The 21,124-nt window shown below is 44.4% G+C and overlaps 1 protein-coding gene across 5 annotated transcripts in view; it reads left to right on the forward strand.

Moving 5' to 3' along the window:
• Positions 1 to 21,124, forward strand: part of clcn3 (chloride channel 3) — a 238,113-nt gene that overhangs the window by 41,281 nt on the left and 175,708 nt on the right. For 4 of the 5 annotated variants that reach the window (XM_072257638.1, XM_072257643.1, XM_072257640.1 and 1 more), the window contains exon 2: positions 3,733 to 3,908. In XM_072257638.1, coding sequence (XP_072113739.1) covers positions 3,749 to 3,908 — 160 coding nt within the window. In that variant the 5' untranslated portion in view covers positions 3,733 to 3,748. Of the gene's footprint in view, positions 1 to 3,732; positions 3,909 to 21,124 lie in introns of those variants that run through there. The other variant, XM_072257644.1, reaches the window with a different exon arrangement.

The following is a 21,124-nucleotide window of genomic DNA, read 5'->3' on the forward strand; positions in this document are numbered from 1 at the left end:
GCAGTCACTTCTACGCCTGCTTTGACTGAGGGAACAAGGAGGTCACCCTCAAAGCGGATCTCTCACCTGGTGAACTGCCTCTCTCACTTTTGACCTCTGATGTTTGCGCCACCCTGAGCAGGGTGAATGTATGGAAGGCAGCTGATCTGGATGGAATACCTGGCCGTGTGCTCAGAGTCTGTGCAGGGCAGTTAGCTGGGGTCTTCACGGACACTTTTAATCCGTCCCTGGCCCAGGAAATGGTCCCCACAAGCTTCAAGCTTGCCACCATCGTGCCAGTGACAATGCATTCCACTGCCATGGGCCTGAATGACTTCCGCCCAGTTGCACTCACTTCCATCGTTGCAAAGTGCTTTGAGAGACTGGTTCTATCACATCTGAAATCCTGTCTGCCCACTACCCTGGACCCCCATCCATTTGCCTATCGCACCAACAGGTCAACAGAGGACACCATCTCCACGGCACTTCACTCTGCCCTGACCCACCTGGAGAGCCCCAACTCTTACGTTAGAATATTGTTCATTGACTTTAGTTCGGCATTCAGTACGATGATCCCCTCCAAGCTGATCACCAAACTTTGCCAGCTTGGTATCAGCTCATCCCTCTGCAATTGGACCTTGGACTTTCTGACTAACAGACCCCAATCAGTTAAGTTAGACAACCTCTCCTTCTCCACTCTCACCCTGAACACCGGCGTGCCACAAGGCTGTGTGCTGAGCCCTCTTCTGTATTCCCTTTTCACCTATGACTGCTTTTCTATATATAGTTCTAACTCCATAATCAAGTTCGCAGATGCCACCACGGTAGTTGGCCTGATCAGAGGGGATGACGAGACAGCCTACAGGGATGAGGTCCAGCACCTGGCCACTGGTGTGCTGACAACAACCTGGCCCTTAACACCCAGAAGGCCAAGGAGATCATTGTGGACTTCAGGCATGCTAGGAGCCACACTCACGTCCCCATCTACATCAATGGAGCTGTAGTGGAGTGTGTATCAAGCTTCAAATTCCTTGGTGTCCACATTTCTGAGGATCTCACCTGGTCCCTGAACTCCTCCATCCTGATCAAAAAGGCGCAACAGCGTCTTTATTTCCTGCGGAGCATCAAGAAAGCTCACCTCTGTCCCAGGATACTGAAGGACTTTCACCGCTGTACCATTGAGAGCATACTCACCAACTGCATCTCAATGTGGCATGGCAATTGTCCCGTATCGGACCGCAAAGCACTCCAGCATGTGTTGAAAACTGCCCAGTGGATTATCAGCTCCCAATTGCCCACAATTGAGAACATCTACCATAAACGCTGCCTGGGCAGGGCAAAAAGCATTATCAAGGATGTATCTCACCCTAACCATGGACTTTTTACTCTCCTCCCATCCGGTAGGTGCTACAGGAGCCTCTGCTCCCGCACCAGCAGGCACAGGAAGAGCTTCTTCCCTGAGGCTGTGACCCTGCTGAACCTCACATCACAGCGCTAAGTAGCATTGCATCCGTATTGTACTGTCTCAGTACTTTTATATTTGTGTGCAGTAGCACTTTTTATTTGCAGTTATTTTGTAATAACACTATTCTTTGCATTTCTGGTTAGATGCTAACTGCATTTCATTGGCTTTGTATCTGTACTTGGCACGATGACAATAAAGTTGAATCTAATCTAATCTAACCCTATTGTTAATTTTACTTCCTTGACCTTTTGTCATCTTCTTAATATCATCTTCATCATCATGACTGCTTTTTTACCTGATCCCTTCATCAACCACCTTTTCCTGCTTCTGTAAGACTTGTATTGATTTCTGCTTCCAATCTCTCCCCCCCCCCCCTCTTCTATTCCCCACTGAAGCCTCTTACCTCTTCTCAGCAGCCTATCACCTCCCCTGGCCCCCCCCCCCCGGCTTCCCTTTCTCCTCTGGTCCACTCATATCAGATTCCTTCCTTTCTACAGGGCTACGATAGGAAACTTTGTCACATGGTGTGAGCAGAATTATCTGCAGCTTAATGTGAAAAAGACTAAGGAGCTGGTGGTAGATCTGAGGAGAGCTAAGGTACCGGTGGCCCCTGTTTCCATCCAGGGAGTCAGTGTGGACATGGTGGAGGATTACAAATACCTGGGGATACGAATTGACAATAAACTGGACTGGTCAAAGAACACTGAGGCTGTCTACAAGAAGAGTTAGAGCCGTCTCTATTTCCTGAGGAGACTGAGGTCCTTTAACATCGGCCGGACGATGCTGAGGATGTTCTACGAGTATGTGGTGGCCAGTGTTATCATGTTTGTTGTTGTGTGCTGGGGCAGCAGGCTGAGGGTAGCAGACACCAACAGAATCAACAAACTTATTTGTAAGGCCAGTGATGTGGGGATGGAACTGGACCCTCTGACGGTGGTGTCTGAAAAGAGGATGCTGTCTAAGTTGCATGCCGTCTTGGTCAATGTCTCCCATCCACTACATAATGTACTGGGTGGGCACAGGAGTACATTCAGCCAAAGACTCATTCCTCCAAGATGCAGCACTGAGCGTCAGAGGAAGTCATTCCTGCCTATGGCCATCAAACTTTACAACTCCTCCCTTGGAGGGTCAGACACTCTGAGCCGATAGGCTGGTCCTGGATTTTTTTCATAATTTACTGGCATAATTTACATATTACTATTTAACTATTTATGGTTCTATTACTATTTATTATTTATGGTGCAACTGTAACGAAAACCAATTTCCCCTGGGATCAATAAAGTATGACTATGACCATGACTTCAGCCCTTTATCTTTCCTACCCACCCGGCTTCACCTGTCACCTAGCCATCCTCCTTGCCCTCTTTCTCCCCCCCTTCTTCCCTCCCCACCACTTTTTATTTCTAGCATCTTCCCCCTTCCTTTTCACTCCTGGAGAAGGGTCTTGACCCAAAACATCAACTTTATTTATTTCCTCCAGCATTTTGTATGTGTTGTTTATTCATTTCTTTATTTTTCTAGCACTTTTAACCTTTTGCATTTGCATCACTTCGGCATCAATTTCAGTGATTGTGAAAAGATTAGTTTGAGAAATTGTGACACTAACCTGTACCAAGCCGCAGCAATACTCTGCACACTTTATTTCCATCAGCAGCAGGGCGATTATTAATCACTCAGATGCCAGCATTTACAGTCTCTTTTATCTCCATTATATAATACAGTGATGAAGTACATTGTTAATCTGTTCTATCAATCATTCTAACCCTATGCACCTCAATTTCTGAAATGCACTTCAAAACTTATTCTAGTGCTTATCGTGCTTGGTGGGTTTATATTTCGGCCCGATTAAAGTTAATCCAGACTTAAATATAGAACATCACAGATTCCTCAGCATTGTCAAGGACCTCCCTCATCCATCCCACAATCTGTTTGATCTCCTAGCATCACCCAGAAAGTACCACAGTATAAGACTGTTAGGGTGGGTATCTTGTTATCGTCCCCTCTCTCCCCCCCCCCACCCCCCCAATCATGAGACTTCTGAACACCAGGTTATGCTAGTATACATTATGACAGTACCTGCAGCAGTAATAGAGTTGTATATTTAACTGTTGGTCATATGTGCACATCATGCAACTTAGCAATTTTTTTGCATATTAATATTACTAATATTGTCTTGTGTCCTGTGACATATGTACTGTGTTTTGCACATTGGTCCCAAAAGAACTTTGCTTCATTTAGCTGTATATATGTGTATAGTTGAACTAATGACCTGTTTCTGTCCTTTTTAGTTCATCAAGGTGCTAAATGGAGTCGGAGCAGTTGTTTTCTAGAGGATACTACCGAAACAGTTACAACAGTATAACCAGTGCAAGCAGTGATGAGGAATTGCTAGATGGAGCAGGAGTCATCATGGACTTCACAGGATCTGAGGACGATAACTTGCTGGATGGAGATGTTTCCTCTGGTGAGCGCAGTATTTTGTGTTTGTCGCCCATTGACTATAGTTTTGTTTTACCTAACTTCTCATTAAGTAACCTTTATGACAAATCCAGTTTTAAAGAGATTTTGTATTCTTAGTGCATTAAGATGTATATTTAATGGAATTTGAATTTGGACATATAGGTATCCCCCGCTTTATGAAAGTTTGCTTTACGCCACTTCGCTTCTACGAAAGACCTACATTAGTACCTGTTTTTGCTAACCGAAAGAAATCCAAAAAGGATTTTCACTTTTACGAAAAAAAGGCGAAAAGTGAAAATAGCGTTCAGCGTTTGTTTTGCAGCGAGCCGTTATAGAGGCAGCGCACACCTGGAGCAGCTAGAGCGGCGAAAAGCAAAAATAGCGTTCAGCGTTTGTTTTGCGGCGAGCCGTTATAGAGGCAGCGCGCACTCCAAGCAGCGAGAGTGGCACCGGCAAGCTCCTTCCTCGGGACTACACTCAGCATCTCAGCATCAAGCCGCCATAGCTTTGAACTGCATGAGATTTTCACTACGATTGACAGTGCTGCAATGATTGCAGAAAAGCATGACTTTAATTTTGAAAGGGCACGTAGGTTTAGGGCAGGTTTGCAGGATGTTTTGAGTGCTTACAAAGAACTGTATGATAGAAAAATGCGTGAACCTTCCAGTATGCTCGCTGTCTTCCTGATTCTGGTAAGTGAAACTACACTGTACATACATTATTTCGGCTTTATATAGGCTGTGTATTTATCATATCATTCCTGCTTTTGCTATATGTTAGTGTTATTTTAGGTTTTATGTTATTTGGTATGACTTGGTAGGTTATTTTTCGGGTCTGGGAACGCTCAAAAATTTTTCCCATATAAATTAATGGTAATTGCTTCTACACTTTACGCCATTTTGGCTTACGAAAGGTTTCATAGGAATGCGCTACTTTCAGATAGCGGGGCAAACCTGTATTGATGTCCTAAAAAGCAACACAGATGGATTTAGAGAAATTGGAATTGGTCAATGGGTCTTTGAACCTGCTCTTCGATTAATGAGTATGATGGCTAATTTAATTCCTCACCACTTTCCTCTCTCCTCATATTTGCTTAATGACAAGAGTTATAGGATGACTGAAGTGGAGGTTCACAAAGGTTCACTCCTCTCTAGTTGACATGCTTTCTCTTTATTTCCCTCCTATTTGCACCTTGTTCTGAGATTATGATCTTGTGTTTTGGACTCGTGGATAAGGAAGTACATCAGCAAATTTAGAAATAGGGCAATTAGTCTACCTAGGAAATAAAGAAGAAATTGATGCTGACTTTTCAGCCATGCTGCTGGCTGGTTGACTTTTGTAAGTCCAAGATATCTTAATGCAACCAATGAGCATTTGGAAATTTAGAAAAGGATGCTTGACTGTACCTTGTAAAATTATGGTAGAGAACGTGAGGATTTTAATCGTGCTTTATTAACTGAAAATGCTTTTGCATGCCATGAGGTGTGAAAGGCAAAATCTAATTATGTTTCTTTGAATTATTTGATGTGTGCGGTGATGGCAATAATCGTTTAGATATATTGGCTTTGTTATTTCAAATCTTAAAGATAATTTGCTGAATTTTAATTTTTGTATTTAATTTAGTTAATTGCAAGTTGAAAAGTGATGATAAATGGAAACATTAGAAATTGGCCTAAATCAGTTTTTATCTTTGCACAGTCCAGTGGAAGATGGCTTTGTTGATTTTTTTAAAAAAAACACAATACATTTGAATATAAGCTGTTATTTTCCATTAATTTATGGAGGGTTGCTGGATCATTACTCTCTGCAGTACCACTTCAACTTGTCAGGCTCAGGCCTCTTATGTATTCAGTAATGAAATGATGGTTTCATCACTAAGTATGTAGGAAGCCAGTAATACTGATGACCTGTATTTAAAATCCAGCATTTTCTATGGTTTGCATTACTGTTCATACTTTCGGGTTGCTATCATAATTCTAGAATATTCAACAGTGCCAAGCAATGATTTATTCAGGTATTTTGTATAGAGTGATGGCATTGCTGGCAAATCCACCATTCCTTGCCCATTCCTAATGCTTGAAGGCCATTGCCTTGAACTACTCAGATCTTTTTGGTGAAGGTCCTAGGATTTAGACTCAGTGACAATGAGTGAATTGTAATGTTTCCAAATTGGGGTTGTGTGTGACTTGGAAAGGAATGTGCAAATTGTGATGTTCTGATGCATTTGCTTCCTTGTCCTTAGTTGTGGATGCAGTGTGATTGAAGGATGCTGTGAATGCTGTTAGGTTATTTTGATGCAGTGCATTTGTGACTGTTACAAACTGCAGCCAGTGTGCATAGGTAGTGCCTACAGTTTTTAAGAGCTTTCTAAATTTAGTTCTCGCTGCACTCAACCATGTAAGTTGAGTATATTCTTTCGCACTCCTGACTTGGGTTTTGCAGATGGGAAAACACATTGGGCAATCAAGTAATGAGTCATTCAACTATGTTCAAGTAAATATGTTCAAGAAAGTGGCTCACCATGTTATTTGAAGAGAGTTGGGGATTGAAATAAATACTGGTCTTTTTCTCGTGATGACCACATCCTTAAAGAATCAGTCAATAATAAAATTCATTAAACTTTCTCAAGTTTTGTCCATTTTAACAAAGAGCATTTATTAAGAGCATTACATATCTAGAAATTCAAATGCAGTAAATGCTGTTGAAGTTGACTTTCTCGTTAAATGGTGCCTGCTTAATATTTCATAATTTCATATTTTCCAGAACCAACTTTATTTTGACTATCAATTGTGTTATAAGTGGTTCACATGTATCTGAACATATGAATTAGATGCAGGTGAAGGTTACTTAGGCTCACAAACATAGAAACATAGAAAAACATAGAAAATAGGTGCAGGAGTAGGCCATTCGGCCCTTCGAGCCTGCACCGCCATTTATTATGATCATGGCTGATCATCCAACTCAGAACCCTGCACCAGCCTTTCCTCCATACTCCCTGATCCCCGTAGCCACAAGGGCCATATCTAACTCCCTCTTAAATATAGCCAATGAACTGGCCTCAACTGTTTCCTGTGGCAGAGAATTCCACAGATTCACCACTCTGTGTGAAGAAGTTTTTCCTAATCTCAGTCCTAAAAGGCTTCCCCCTTATCCTCAAACTGTGACCCCTCATTCTGGACTTCCCCAACATCGGGAACAATCTTCCTGCATCTACCCTGTCCAATCCCTTTAGGATTTTATACGTTTCAATCAGATCCCCCCTCAATCTTCTAAATTCCAACGAATACAAGCCTAGTTCATCCAGTCTTTCTTCATATGAAAGTCCTGCCATCCCAGGAATCAATCTGGTGAACCTTCTTTGTACTCCCTCTATGGCAAGGATGTCTTTCCTCAGATTAGGGGACCAAAACTGCACGCAATACTCCAGGTGTGGTCTCACCAAGGCCTTGTACAACTGCAGTAGTACCTCCCTGCTCCTGTACTCGAATCCTCTCGCTATAAATGCCAGCATACCATTCGCCTTTTTCACCGCCTGCTGTACCTGCATGCCCACTTTCAATGACTGGTGTATAATGACAATCCAGGTCTCATTGCACCTCCCCTTTTCCTAATCGGCCACCATTCAGCTAATAAACTGTTTTCCTATTCTTGCCACCAAAGTGGATAACTTCACATTTATCCACATTAACTTGCATCTGCCATGAATTTGCCCACTCACCCAACCTATCCAAGTCACCCTGCATCCTCTTAGCATCCTCCTCACAGCTAACACTGCCGCCCAGCTTTGTGTCATCCGCAAACTTGGAGATGCTGCATTTAATTCCCTCATCCAAGTCATTAATATATATTGTAAACAACTGGGGTCCCAGCACTGAGCCTTGCGGTACCCCACTAGTCACTGCCTGTCATTCTGAAAAGGTCCCGTTTATTCCCACTCTTTGCTTCCTGTCTGCTAACCAATTCTCTTTCCACATCAATACCTTACCCCCAATACCGTGTGCTTTAAGTTTGCACACTAATCTCCTGTGTGGGACCTTGTCAAAAGCCTTTTGAAAATCCAAATATACCACATCCACTGGTTCTCCCCTATCCACTCTACTAGTTACATCCTCAAAAAAACTCTGAGATTCGTCAGACATGATTTTCCTTTCATAAATCCATGCTGACTTTGTCCGATGATTTCACCGCTTTCCAAATGTGCTGTTATCACATCTTTGATAACTGACTCCAGCAGTTTCCCCACCACCAACATTAGGCTAACCGGTCTATAATTCCCCGGTTTCTCTCTCCCTCCTTTTTTAAAAAGTGGGGTTACATTAGCCACCCTCCAATCCTCAGGAACTAGTCCAGAATCTAACGAGTTTTGAAAAATTATCACTAATGCATCCACTATTTCTTGGGCTACTTCCTTAAGCACTCTGGGATGCAGACCATCTGGCCCTGGGGATTTATCTGCCTTTAATCCCTTCAATTTACCTAACACCACTTCCCTACTAACATGTATTTCCCTCAGTTCCTCCATCTCACTGGACCCTCTGTCCCCTACTATTTCTGGAAGATTATTTATGTCCTCCTTAGTGAAGACAGAACCAAAGTAATTATTCAATTGGTCTGCCATGTCCTTGCTCCCCATAATCAATTCACCTGTTTCTGTCTGTAGGGGACCTACATTTGTCTTTACCAGTCTTTTCCTTTTTACATATCTATAAATGCTTTTACAGTTAGTTTTTATGTTCCCTGCCGGTTTTCTCTCATAATCTTTTTTCCCCTTCCTAATTAAGCCCTTTGTCCTCCTCTGCTGAACTCTGAATTTCTCCCAGTCGTCAGCTGAGCTACTTTTTCTGGCTAATTTGTACGCTTCTTCTTTGGAATTGATACTATCCCTAATTTCTCTTGTCAGCCACAGGTGCACTACCTTCCTTGATTTATTCTTTTGCCAAACTGGGATGAACAATTGTTGTAGTTCATCCATGCAATCTTTAAACGCTTGCCATTGCATATCCACCGTCAATCCTTTAAGTGTCATTTGCCAGTCTATCTTAGCTAATTCACGTCTCATACCTTCAAAGTTACCCCTCTTTAAGTTCAGAACCTTTGTTTCTGAATTAACTATGTCACTCCTCATCTTAATGAAGAATTCCACCATATTATGGTCACTCTTACCCAAGGGGCCTCTCATGACAAGATTGCTAACTAACCCTTCCTGATTGCTCAAAACCCAGTCTAGAATAGCCTGCTCTCTAGTTGGTTCCTCGACATGTTGGTTCAAAAAACCATCCTGCATACATTCCAAGAAGTCCTCTTCCTCAGCACCTTTACCAATTTGGTTCACCCAATCTACATGTGGATTGAAGTCACCCATTATAACTGTTGTTCCTTTATTGCACACATTTCTAATTTCCTGTTTAATACCATCTCCGACCTCACTACTACTGTTAGGTGGCCTGTACACAACTCCCACCAGCGTTTTCTGCCCCTTAGTGTTATGCAGCTCTACCCATATCGATTCCACATCTTCCCGGCTTATGTCCTTCCTTTCTATTGCGTTAATCTCATCTTTAACCAGCAACGCCACCCCACCTCCTTTTCTTTCATGTCTATCCCTCCTGAATATTGAATATCCCTGAATGTTGAGCTCCCATCCTTGGTCACCCTGGAGCCATGTCTCTGATCCCAACTATATCATAATCATTAATAACAATCTGCACTTTCAATTCATCCACCTTGTTACGAATGCTCCTTGCATTGACACACAAAGCCTTCAGGCGCTCTTTACAACTCTCTTAGCCCTTATACAATTATGTTGAAAAGTGGCCCTTTTTGATGCTTGCTCTGGATTTGTCGGCCTGCCACTTTTACTTTTCTCCTTACTACTTTTTGCTTCTACCCTCACTTTGCACCGCTCTGTCTCTCTGCACTGGTTCCCATCCCCCTGTTGTGAACTAACCTCCTCTCGCCTAGCCTCTTTAATTTGATTCCCACCCCCCAACCATTCTAGTTTAAAGTCATCTCAGTAGCCCTCGCTAATCTCCCTGCCAGGATATTGGTCCCCCTAGGATTCAAGTGTAACCCGTCCTTTTTGTACAGGTCACGCCTGCGCCAAAAGAGGTCCCAATGATCCAAAAACTTGAATCCCTGCCCCCTGCTCCAATCCCTCAGCCACGCATTTATCCTCCACCTCATCGCATTCCTACTCTCACTGTCGCGTGGCACAGGCAGTAATCCCGAGATTACTACCTTTGTGGTCCTTTTCCTCAACTCCCTTCCTAACTCCCTATATTCTCCTTTCAGGACCTCTTCCCTTTTCCTACCTATGTCAGTGGTACCTATATGTACCACGACCTCTGGCTCCTCACCCTCCCACTTCAGGATATCTTGAACACGATCAGAAATATCCCGGACCCTGGAACCAGGGAGGCAAACTACCATCCGGGTCTCTGGACTGCGTCCACAGAATCGCCTATCTGACCCCCTTACTATCGAGTCCCCTATCACAACTGCCCTCCTCTTCCTTGCCCTCCCCTTCTGAGCTACAGGGCCGGACTCTGTGCCGGAGGCACGGCCACTGTCCCTTCCCCCAGGTAAGCTGTCCCCCCCCCCCCCCCCCCCAACAGTACTCAAACAGGAGTACCTATTGTTAAGGGGCACAGCCACCGGGGTACTCTCTATTACCCGACTCTTCCCCTTCCCCCTCCTAACTGTGACCCACTCGTCTGCCTCCCGTGGCCCCGGTGTGACCACCTGCCTGTAACTCCTCTCTATCAACCCCTCACTCTCCCTGACCAGATGAAGGTCATCAAGCTGCAGCTCCAGTTCCGTAACGCGGTCCCTTAGGAGCTGCATCTCGCTGCACTTGGCGCAGAGGTGGACGTCCAGGAGGCTTGGAGACTCCAGGGCCTCCCACATCCGACACCGAGAACAACAAACTGCTCTCACACTTATACTGCCCCTCTCCTCAAATAACAACAGAAAATGAATACCAAACCTTCCTCGCCTCGCCCGTTTCCACCTAAGCCCGTTGAGCCGAAGCCCTTAAGTCTTCGGTCTGCTCCTGGCTCACTCCGCCGCCCGCAAGTTACGCTGCCCGCTGTATGAGGCTCTGTTCCTTTTAAATCTGCCACGCTGCACTGCCCGACGTCACACGCCTGCGCAGTCCCGCCTCTCTGAACGCCGTTGGAGAAAAAAAACGGAAAATTTCAAAAATGTCTTTCTCCGCACTCCCGCTCCGACTCTCAGACTTCCTTCTTCGAAAAAACATGTTGCCATTTCATGTGAACATAGCTGGTATAGGTTACTTGCTCTGCTGCTGTTTCACATGATCATAGGTAATTCGATTATAACATTAATTTCACATTCCCATCTATTTATGGTGACCTCACACTTCGTTATCAGTATCTGTCTATCTCTGCCAAGAAATTTTCTAATACATTGGTAACACACACAAAAGGCTGGAAGAATTCAGCAGGCCAACGAACATCAATGGGGGAAAAGAGAAGTACAGTCAACGTTTCGGGCTGAGACCCTTCTGCAGGACTGGAGGGGAAAAAAAAGATGAGTAGATTAAAAAGGTGGGGGAGGGGAGAGGGCCCCAAACACTCCTTCCAGATGAGGGGACACTTCATCCGTGGGTCTGTTGGGTCATATACTGTGTCCGGTGCTCACGGTGTGGCCTCCTGTATATCAGTCAGACCGAACGTTGATTGGAAGAGTGTTTCGCTGAGCATGTATGCTCCATGCGCCAGAAGAAACGGATCTCCCAGTGGCCACCCAGTTTAAATCTACTTCCTCTTCCCATAGTCAATCCATGGCCTCCTCTACTGTTGCATTCCATCTGAGTAGCCTCCAACCTGATGGCATGAACATTGATTTCTCGAACTTTTGGTAATGGCACCCCCCCACCCTCCCCCCGGTCCTTTCCTTCACCAGTGCCCATCCCCTTTTCCCTCTCTCACCTTATCTCCTTGCCTCCCCATTGCCTCCCTCTGGTGTTCCCTCTTTTCTTTCTTCTGTGGCCTTCTATCCCCACCTATCAGACTCCCTCTTCTCCAGCCCTGTTCTTTTTTTACCAATCAGCTTCTCAGCTCTTCATCCCTCCCCCTGTCAGCTTCACCTATCACCTTTTGTTTCTCAGTATCTGCAGATCCTTTCTTGTATCTAATACGTTGGCATTAGTTTTCAAAGGCAACTCGGTCAGCATTGACAAGTTGCGCTGAAGGGAGTGTTCTATATCTCTCATCAAACGAACCACTCTCCCCATGCTGTCAAGAGCCCTTTGGATATTGTGTTTCAGTATCTTTTTTAAACTCAAGGATACAAGCCCAATCTTTCTTCAAGGCTGGCTATTAGGCCACTAAACTTTTCTTAAACGGTTATACACTCCTACTTGAACAAGGAGAGATGATCTCAACATTGCAGATATTACTAAAAAGTCAACTCACTACTTTGGCAACTCACTACAATGTACTTAAACTCCCCTGACAAAAACAACATTTGAGTGACTTCCTAATTGCTTGTATTTGTGTCTTGTGTTAATTATTTTTTATATTTAAAATTTTCTTTTAATTTCCTTATTTGGTGTTTGTTACCTACTTTCTCCATTTTTATATGCATGTCACCAGTTCAGTACTGGCTTTTTCTATCAGTGAGAACAAAAGCTGAATAGGCATATTGTGAAGTTGCAGATAGGAAAGAATGGGATACTATTTCTTATAGTTGAAAATAGAAGGTGAAAGCAAGACTATTCAGCATTCATGATTTGACAAGCTGGTTAATGGCAGAAAATTTTATCAACAAGATAAGGGTATAAATTCTGTCAACCTGAAACGATAATTCAGTCTGCAAATTTCAAATGTGTCAGCCATTCCAAAAACGTGCTTGATTCAGTCCTTAACTACCCATACCATCTGAAATTGCTCTCCTGAAGCCACAAAAGGCATCTATGGGACCTGTTTATCCTTTTATTTTAACCTGTCTCTCAACTTTAATACTCTTTACTCTGCTCACTATTCTCTTGGCCATCCAAATGACTAAGCTCCCTTAGCTATTATCCACATGCTATCCCTCAGCAAACTCATCTAAAAACAGTTTTCTCTTGTGTACTGAAAGCACCAAGCCATATCTCACCAGTACCTCTTTGACTGCTTCTAAGTTGTCTGATTGTTTGGCAGAGATTAAGCAAATGACCTTCTGGCCCCATGGAACCAGTCCCTGCCTCATCTGTAGAAGACTCAGGTTCTTGTGTTGGAACATAGTTGTAGAAAAGTACAGCACAGAAACAGTGTGTGCTGAAACCATTTAAACTGCCTAATCCAATGACCTGCACTGGGACCATAGCCCTCCATACCTCAATTATCCACTTACCTATTGAAACTTTGCTTACGTGTTGAAATTGAGCTCAAATGCACCATTTGCGCTGGCAGCTCACAACTCTCTGAGTGAAGAAGTTTCCTCTCATGTTCCACTTAAACCTTTCACCCTTAATTCATGACCTCTGGTTGTAGTCCCAAACAACCTCAGTGGAAAAAGCCTGTTTGCATTTACCCCATCTATACTCCTCATAATTTTGTATACCTCTATCAAATCCCCCTTCAATCTTCTATGTTCAAAGGAATAAAGTCCCAACCTATTCAATCTTTCCTTGTACCTCAGGTCCTCCAGACCTGGCAACAGTTTTGTAAATTTTCTCTGCACTTTCAACCTTGTTTACATCATTCCTATAGGTTGGTGACCAATACTCCAAATTAGGCCTCACCAATGTCTTACACAACTTCAACATAACATCCCATCTCCTGTACTCAGTGCATTGATTTATGAAGGGCAGTGTGCCAAAAGCTTTCTTTATGACTTTGATCTATTTGCGACGCCACTGTCAATGAACTGTGGACTTTTATTCCCAGATTCCTTTCTCTCACACCCCTCAGTGCTTTACTGTTCATTATGTAAGACCTACCACAGTTGCCCTACTTGTCTGCATTAAATTCCATCTGGCAATTTTCAGCTCATTTTTCCAGTTAGTCCAGATCCCTCTGCATGCCATGATTGCCTACCCTACTGTCTACTACACCCCCAATCTTGGTGTCATCCGCAAATTTACTGATCCAGTGAGCCACGTTATCATCCAGATTGTTGATATAGATGAGAAATACCAAAAGACCAGGCACCGATCCTTGCAGCACACCACAAGTCACAGGCCTCCAGTCAGAGAGGCAACCCTCTACCACTACTCTCTGGCTTTTCCTCAAAACCAATGTCTAGTCTAATTTACTACCTTTTCTTGAATGTTGAGCGACTGAAACCTCTTGACTAATGCCCCACGTGGGACCTTGTCAAATGCCGTGCTAAAGTCCATGTCGACAACATCCACTTTCCTGGTAACTTCCTCAAAACTCTATAAGATTGGATAAACATGACCTACCACACATGAAGCCACGCTGACTATCCTTAATCAGTCAATGTCTATCCAATTACTCATACATCTGGTCCCTTAGAACACCTTCCAATAACTTCCCCACAAGTGAAGTCAGACTCACTGGCCTATATTTTCTTGGTTTATTTTTAGAGCTTTTCTTAAACAGCGAAACAACATTGGCCATCTTTCAATGCTCTGGCACTTCTCCTGTTGCTAAGGATGTTTTAAATATTTCTGCTAGGGCCCCAACAATTTCAGCACTTATCTCCCGTGGGGTCTGAGGGAACATCTTGTCAGGCCCTGGGGATTTGTCCACCCTGATTTGCCTCAGGACAGCAAACACCACCACCTGTAACTTGCATAGGGTCCAGGAAGTTGGTTCCAGTTTGGCTTATTTCTACAGACTCTGTGTCCATCTCCTGAGTAAATACAGTACTGTTTTGGCTCCCCACATGATCATTCTGATCTTCCAGTGGACTAATTTTGTCCCATGCAATCATTTTGCTCTTAACACAGCTCCTTCATCTTGTTTGCTAAGGCAGCTTCCTTCCTTTTTGCCCTCTTGACTTTTTAAGTGTTCTCTGACATTTCTTATACTCAATAAGTACCTCTTTGTTCATACCTGCCTATACTTGCTATGCACCTCCTTTGTTCTCTTAACCAGGGTTTCAATATCTTTTGAAAGCCAAGGTTCCCCACCTTTGTTACCTTTATCTTTTTTTCTGACAGGCGCATTCAGCCTTTGTACTCTCAACACACATCAAAGTTGCTGGTGAACGCAGCAGGCCAGGCAGCATCTGTAGGAAGAGGTGCAGAGACGTCGACTGCACCTCTTCCTACAGATGCTGCCTGGCCTGCTGCGTTCACCAGCAACTTTGATGTGTGTTGCTTGAATTTCCAGCATCTGTAGAATTCCTGTTGTTTGTACTCTCAATTTCACTTTTGAAGACCTCTCACTTACCAAGTATACCTTTCCCAGAAAATAGCCTGTCCTAGATTATTTCTGATACCCTCAAAATTGGCCTTTCTCCAATTTAGAATCTCAGTACTGTACAGGAAGCAGCCCTTCAGTCCACAATGTGCTGAACTAATTAACTTCATAATCAAATAGCTTACTAATCTCTGCTGTCCACACAATGTCTATATCCTTCCATTTTCCTCAAATTCATGTGCCTATCTTCCTGTACCACCACTCTAGGCAGCATATTCCAGGCACCCACCACTCTGTGTTTAAAAAAATAAACATGCCTCTCATGTCTCCTGTGCACTTGCCCCCCCCCCCCCACCACCCCCACACTCTTTCAATGCATTCCCTCTGGTATTAGACATTTCAATGCTGGGAAACAGATACACTCTGTCCACTCTATCTATGCCTATCATAATCTTGTAAACCTCTAATAGATCTCTCCTCAGCCTAAGGCATTGCAGAGAAAAAGACCCAAGTTTGTCCAACCTCTCGCACGTCTTCTAATCCAGGCAACATCCTGGTAAACCTCTTCTGCACCCTCTCCAAAGCGTCAATATCCTTCCTATAGTGGGGTGACGAGAAATGTTTGCAATACTCCAGATGCAGCCAAACAAGAGTTTTATAAAGCTGCATTGTAACTTCCCGACTTTTGAACTTAATGCCTTGACTAATAAAGGTAAGCATGGCATATGCATTCGTAACCACCCTATCAACCTGAGTTCCCCTCTACAACCACTCTCCTCTGTCTAGCGGCATTAGTCCTTACTGTTAATAATTTCTCCTTTGGCTCCTCCCACTTCCTCCAAACTAAAGGTATAGCCATGGGCACCGTATGGGTCCCAGTTATCCCTGCCTTTTTGTTGGCTTTGTGGAACAATCCGTGTTCCAAGCCTATACTGATATCTGTCCCCCACTTTTCCTTCGCTATATTGACGACTGCATTGGCGCTGCTTCCTGCACGCATGCTGAGCTGGTTGACTTCATTAACTTGCTTCCAACTTTAACCCTGCCCTCAAGTTTACCTGGTCCATTTCCGACACGTCCCTCCCCTTTCTTGATCTTTCTGTCTCTATCTCTGGAGACAGCTTACCTACTGATGTCTACTATAAGCCTATGGACCCTCACAGCTACCTGGACTATTTCTCTTCCCACCCTGTGTCTTGCAAAAATGCCATCCCCTTCTTGCAATTCCTCCGTCTCTGCTGCATCTGCTCTCAGAATGAGGCTTTTCATTCCAGGACGAAGGAGATATCCTCCTTTTTTAAAGAAAGGGGCTTTCCTTCCTCCACCATCAACTCTGCTCTCAAACGCATCTCTCCCATTTCACGCACATCTGCTCTCACCACTTCCTTCCGCCACCCCACTAGGGATAGGGTTCCCCTTGTCCTCACCTACCACCCCACCAGCCTCCGGGTCCAACATATAATTCTCCGTAACTTCCGCCACCTCCAACGGGATCCCACCACTAAGCACATCTTTCCCTCCCCATTTCCCTCCCTCCCTCTCTTGTCCATTCATTCCCCCCCCCCCCCCAATCCCTTCCCACCGATCTCCTTCCCGGCACTTATCCTTGTAAGCGGAACACATGCTACACATGCCCTTACACTTCCTCCCTCACCACCATTCAGGGCCCCAGACAGTCCTTCCAGGTGAAGTGACACTTCACCTGGGAGTTGGCTGGTGTGATATACTGCATCCGGTGCTCCCGATGCAGCCATCTATATATTGGCAAGACCTGACGCAGGCTGGGAGACCATTTCACTGAACACCTACGCTCTGTCTGCCAGAGAAAGCAGGATCTCCCAGTGGCCACACATTTTAATTTCACATCCCATTTCCACTCTGATATGTGTATCCTCTACTGTTAAGATGAAGCCACACTCAGGTTGGAGGAACAGCACCTTATCCCATCTGGACAGCCTGCAACCTAATGGCACGAACATCGACTTCTCGAACTTCCGTTAATGGCTCACCTCCCCTTCGTACCCCATCCGTTATTTATTTATTATTATTTTTTTCTCTCTTTTCTCCTTCTGTCCTTCTCACTATACCCCTTGCCCATCCTCTGGGTTCCCCCCCCTTCTTTCTCCTTAGGCCTCCCGTCCCATGATCCTCTCCCTTCTGCAGTCTCGTATCCCTTTTGCCAATCAACTTTCCAGCTCTTAGCTCTATCCCTTCCCCTCCTGGCTTCTCCTATCATTTCAGATCTCCCCCTCCTCCTCCCACTTTCAAATCTCTTACTATTTCTTCTTTCAGTTAGTCTTGACGAAGGGTCTCGGCCCGAAACGTTGACTGTACCTCTTCCTATAGATGCTGCCTGGCCTGCTGCGTTCACCAGCATTTTTTGTGTGTGTTGCTATCAACCTGAGTAGCCACTTTCGAGGTGCTATGAATTTGGCCACAAGATTCCCCCTGCTCATCACACTGTTAAGGATCTAGCCCTTAACAGTGTACCGTCTCTTTGCATTTGACCAACCAAAGTGCAATATTTCACAATTGGCCGGGTTAAACAAAACCTGTCATTTTTCTGCCCATATCTGCAACTCATCTGTATTCTGTTCTATTCTTTGCCTACCATGCTATCCACAACACCACCAATCTGCACATTTGCTAATCCATCCATCTACATTTTCATCCAGGTCATTTATGTCCATCACAAACAGTAGAGGTCTCAATAAGATCCCTGCGGAACACCAATAATCACAGACCTTCAGCTAGAATAAGTCCCTTTGACCACTATCCTCTGTCTTCTCTAGGCAAATGGGTTCTGAATTCAAATGGCCAATTTATCATGGATCCAATGCATCTTAATATTCTGGATGGGCCTCCCATGAGGGACCTTGTCAAACGCCTTACTAAAATCCACATGGACAACATCACAGCTCTATATTACTCAATCACCCTTGTCAAAAACTCAGTCAAGTTAGTAAGACTCAACTTGCCCTGCACAAAACCACGCTGACTCTCCCTAATTAGGCCACGGTTTTCCAAAAGCTCATAAGTTCTATCCCTAAGAGTTCTCTCCATTAACTTCCCTACCACTGATGTGACATTCACTAGTTGATAGTTTCCAGAATTATCCCTTGTTGCTTTCTTGAACAATGGAACATCATTAGCCACTTGCCAATCCTCCGGGACCTCACCTGTAGTTAGAGAGGACACAAAGATTTTGGGGCAAGGCCCCAGCAATCTCTTCTCTTGCCTCTTTCAATAACCTGCAATATTTCCCATCAGGCCCTGGTGACTTATCCACTTTAATGCTCTTCAAGATATTTAACATTACCTTCTCCTTTACCTCAATGGTATAGCATATCAATATGCCCAACACTGATCTCCCTATCCTGCACATCCTTCTCCATGGTAACTAATGTTATTACTCATTAAGGACCTCACCCACATCCAAGCAAATGCCCCCCTTTATCCTTTATACTCTCCCTAGTTATCCGCTTTCCTCTTGATGTTTGTAAAGAATATCTTGGGATTCCCTTTAATCCTACTTTCCAAGGACTTTTCTTGCCAAAGGACTTTTCACAGCCCTTCCTGGCTTTCCTAATTCCCTTTTTTTTTCCTGAGTTCTTTTCTGGCTTCTTTATAATCCCTAGGCTCTGTGTGATTCTAGTTTCCTAAGCTTTACATATGTTTCCTTTTTCTTCTTGACTAAATGCATCATCTCTCTCAATATCCAAAGTTCACTAACCTCACCATCCTTGTCCTTTCTTCCAACTGGACCATACCTGCCCTGTATTGTTGTTGGTCTTTAAACACATAGTCATAGTCATACTTTATTCGTCCCAGGGGAAATTGGTTTTCGTTACAGTTGCTCCATAAATAATAAAGAGTAATAGAACCATAAATTGTTAAGTAGTAATATGTAAATTATGCCAGTAAATTATGTAATAAGTCCGGGACCAGCCTATTGGCTCAGGGTGTCTGACCCTCCAAGGGAGGAGTTGTAAAGTTTGATGGCCACAGATAGGAATGACTTCCTATGACGCTCTGTGTTGCATCTCGGTGGAATGAGTCTCTGGCTGAATGTACTCCTGTGCTCACCTAGTACATTATGTAGTGGATGGGAGACATTGACCAAGATGGCTTGCAACTTGGACAGCATCCTCTTTTCAGACACCACAGTCAGAGAGTCCAGTTGCATCCCCACAACGTCACTGGCCTTACGAATGAGTTTGTTGATTCTGTTGGTGTCTGCCACCCTCAGCCTGCTGCCCCAGCACACAACAGCAAACATGATAGCACTGGCCACCACAGACTCGTAGAACATCTTCAGCATCGTCCGGCAGATGTTAAAGGACCTCAGTCTCCTCAGGAAATAGAGACGGCTCTAACCCTTCTTGTAGACAGCCTCAGTGTTCTTTGACCAGTCCAGTTTATTGTCAATTCATATCCCCAGGTGTTTGTAATCCTCCACCATGTCCACACTGACTCCCTGGATGGAAACAGGGGTCACCGGTCCCTTAACTCTCCTCAGGTCTACCACCAGCTCCTTAGTCTTTTTCACGTTAAGCTGCAGATAATTCTGCTCACACCATGTGACAAAGTTTCCTACCGTAGCCCCGTACTCAGCCTCATCTCCCTTGCTGATGCATCCAACTATGGCAGAGTCATCAGAAAACTTCTGAAGATGACAAGACTCTGTGCAGTAGTTGAAGTCTGAGGTGTAAATGGTGAAGAGAAAGGGAGACAAGACAGTCCCCTGTGGAGCCCCAGTGCTGCTGATCACTCTGTCGGACACACAGTGTTGCAAGCACACGTACTGTGGTCTGCCAGTCAGGTAATCAAGAATCCATGACACCAGGAAAGCATCCATCTGCATCACTGTCAGCTTCTCCCCTGACAGAGCAGGGCGGATGATGTTGAACGCACTGGAGAAGTTAAAAAAAAAAAAAAATGACCCTCACAGTGCTCACTGGCTTGTCCAGGTGGGGATAGACACGGTTCAGTAGGAAGACGATGGACACCCTCCATATGTTGGATGTGGACTTGCCCAAAAGCAGCTGTTCCCAATTAACTCTCCCTCATTCCTGCCAAATGCTCTGGTAATTTGCTCTGCTCCAGTTTAATACTCTCCCACAAGGTCCATACTTGTCCTTATCTATAGCTGTCTTAAAACTTAAGGAGTTATGGTCACTGTTCTCTAACTGCTCTCCAACTGAAAAGTTGGTCACCTGACCAAGCTCATTACCCAACACCAGGTCCAGCACAGCCCCTCCTCTTGTTGGACTATATACTTAGTAATTTAAGAAACTCACCTAGATGCACCTAACAAATTCGGCCCCATTTAAAGCAGGTGATTTGAGAAGGTCTCAGTTTATATTAGGGAACTTTTAAGTTCCCTGTGACAACAACCCTACTGGTTTTACACCCTTCCTTAATCTGTCCCTCTAATGACCTGGTGGTGTATAGCAGCGGTCCCCAACCACCGGGCTGCAGAGCATGCACTACTGGGCCGCGAGGAAACGATATGATTTGGCGATATGAGTCAGCTGCACCTTTCCTCACTCCCTGTCACGCACTGTTGAGCCATTACCTGTGCGTCATCCATTTCAGCGCGGGAAGGAGATCAACTCCTCGAGCTTGCAAATGACGGTGGGCTGAAAAGTCTGTTTGACATAACATCTCTGCCGGCATTCTGGATCAAAGTCAAGGCTCAATATCCTGAGATAGCCACGGAAGCACCGAAAACATTGCTTCCATTTCCAACATATCTCTGTGATGAATGTAACAAAAACTAAGTTGCGGATTAGACTGGACATAAGGAACCCCGTTCGAGTATCGCTGTTGCCCATCAATCCCTCGATAGGACCGTCTTGTTGCAGGAAAGCAAGCCCAG

Source organism: Mobula birostris, chromosome 5 (genome assembly GCF_030028105.1).
Source record: "Mobula birostris isolate sMobBir1 chromosome 5, sMobBir1.hap1, whole genome shotgun sequence".
Lineage (NCBI taxonomy): Eukaryota > Metazoa > Chordata > Chondrichthyes > Myliobatiformes > Myliobatidae > Mobula > Mobula birostris.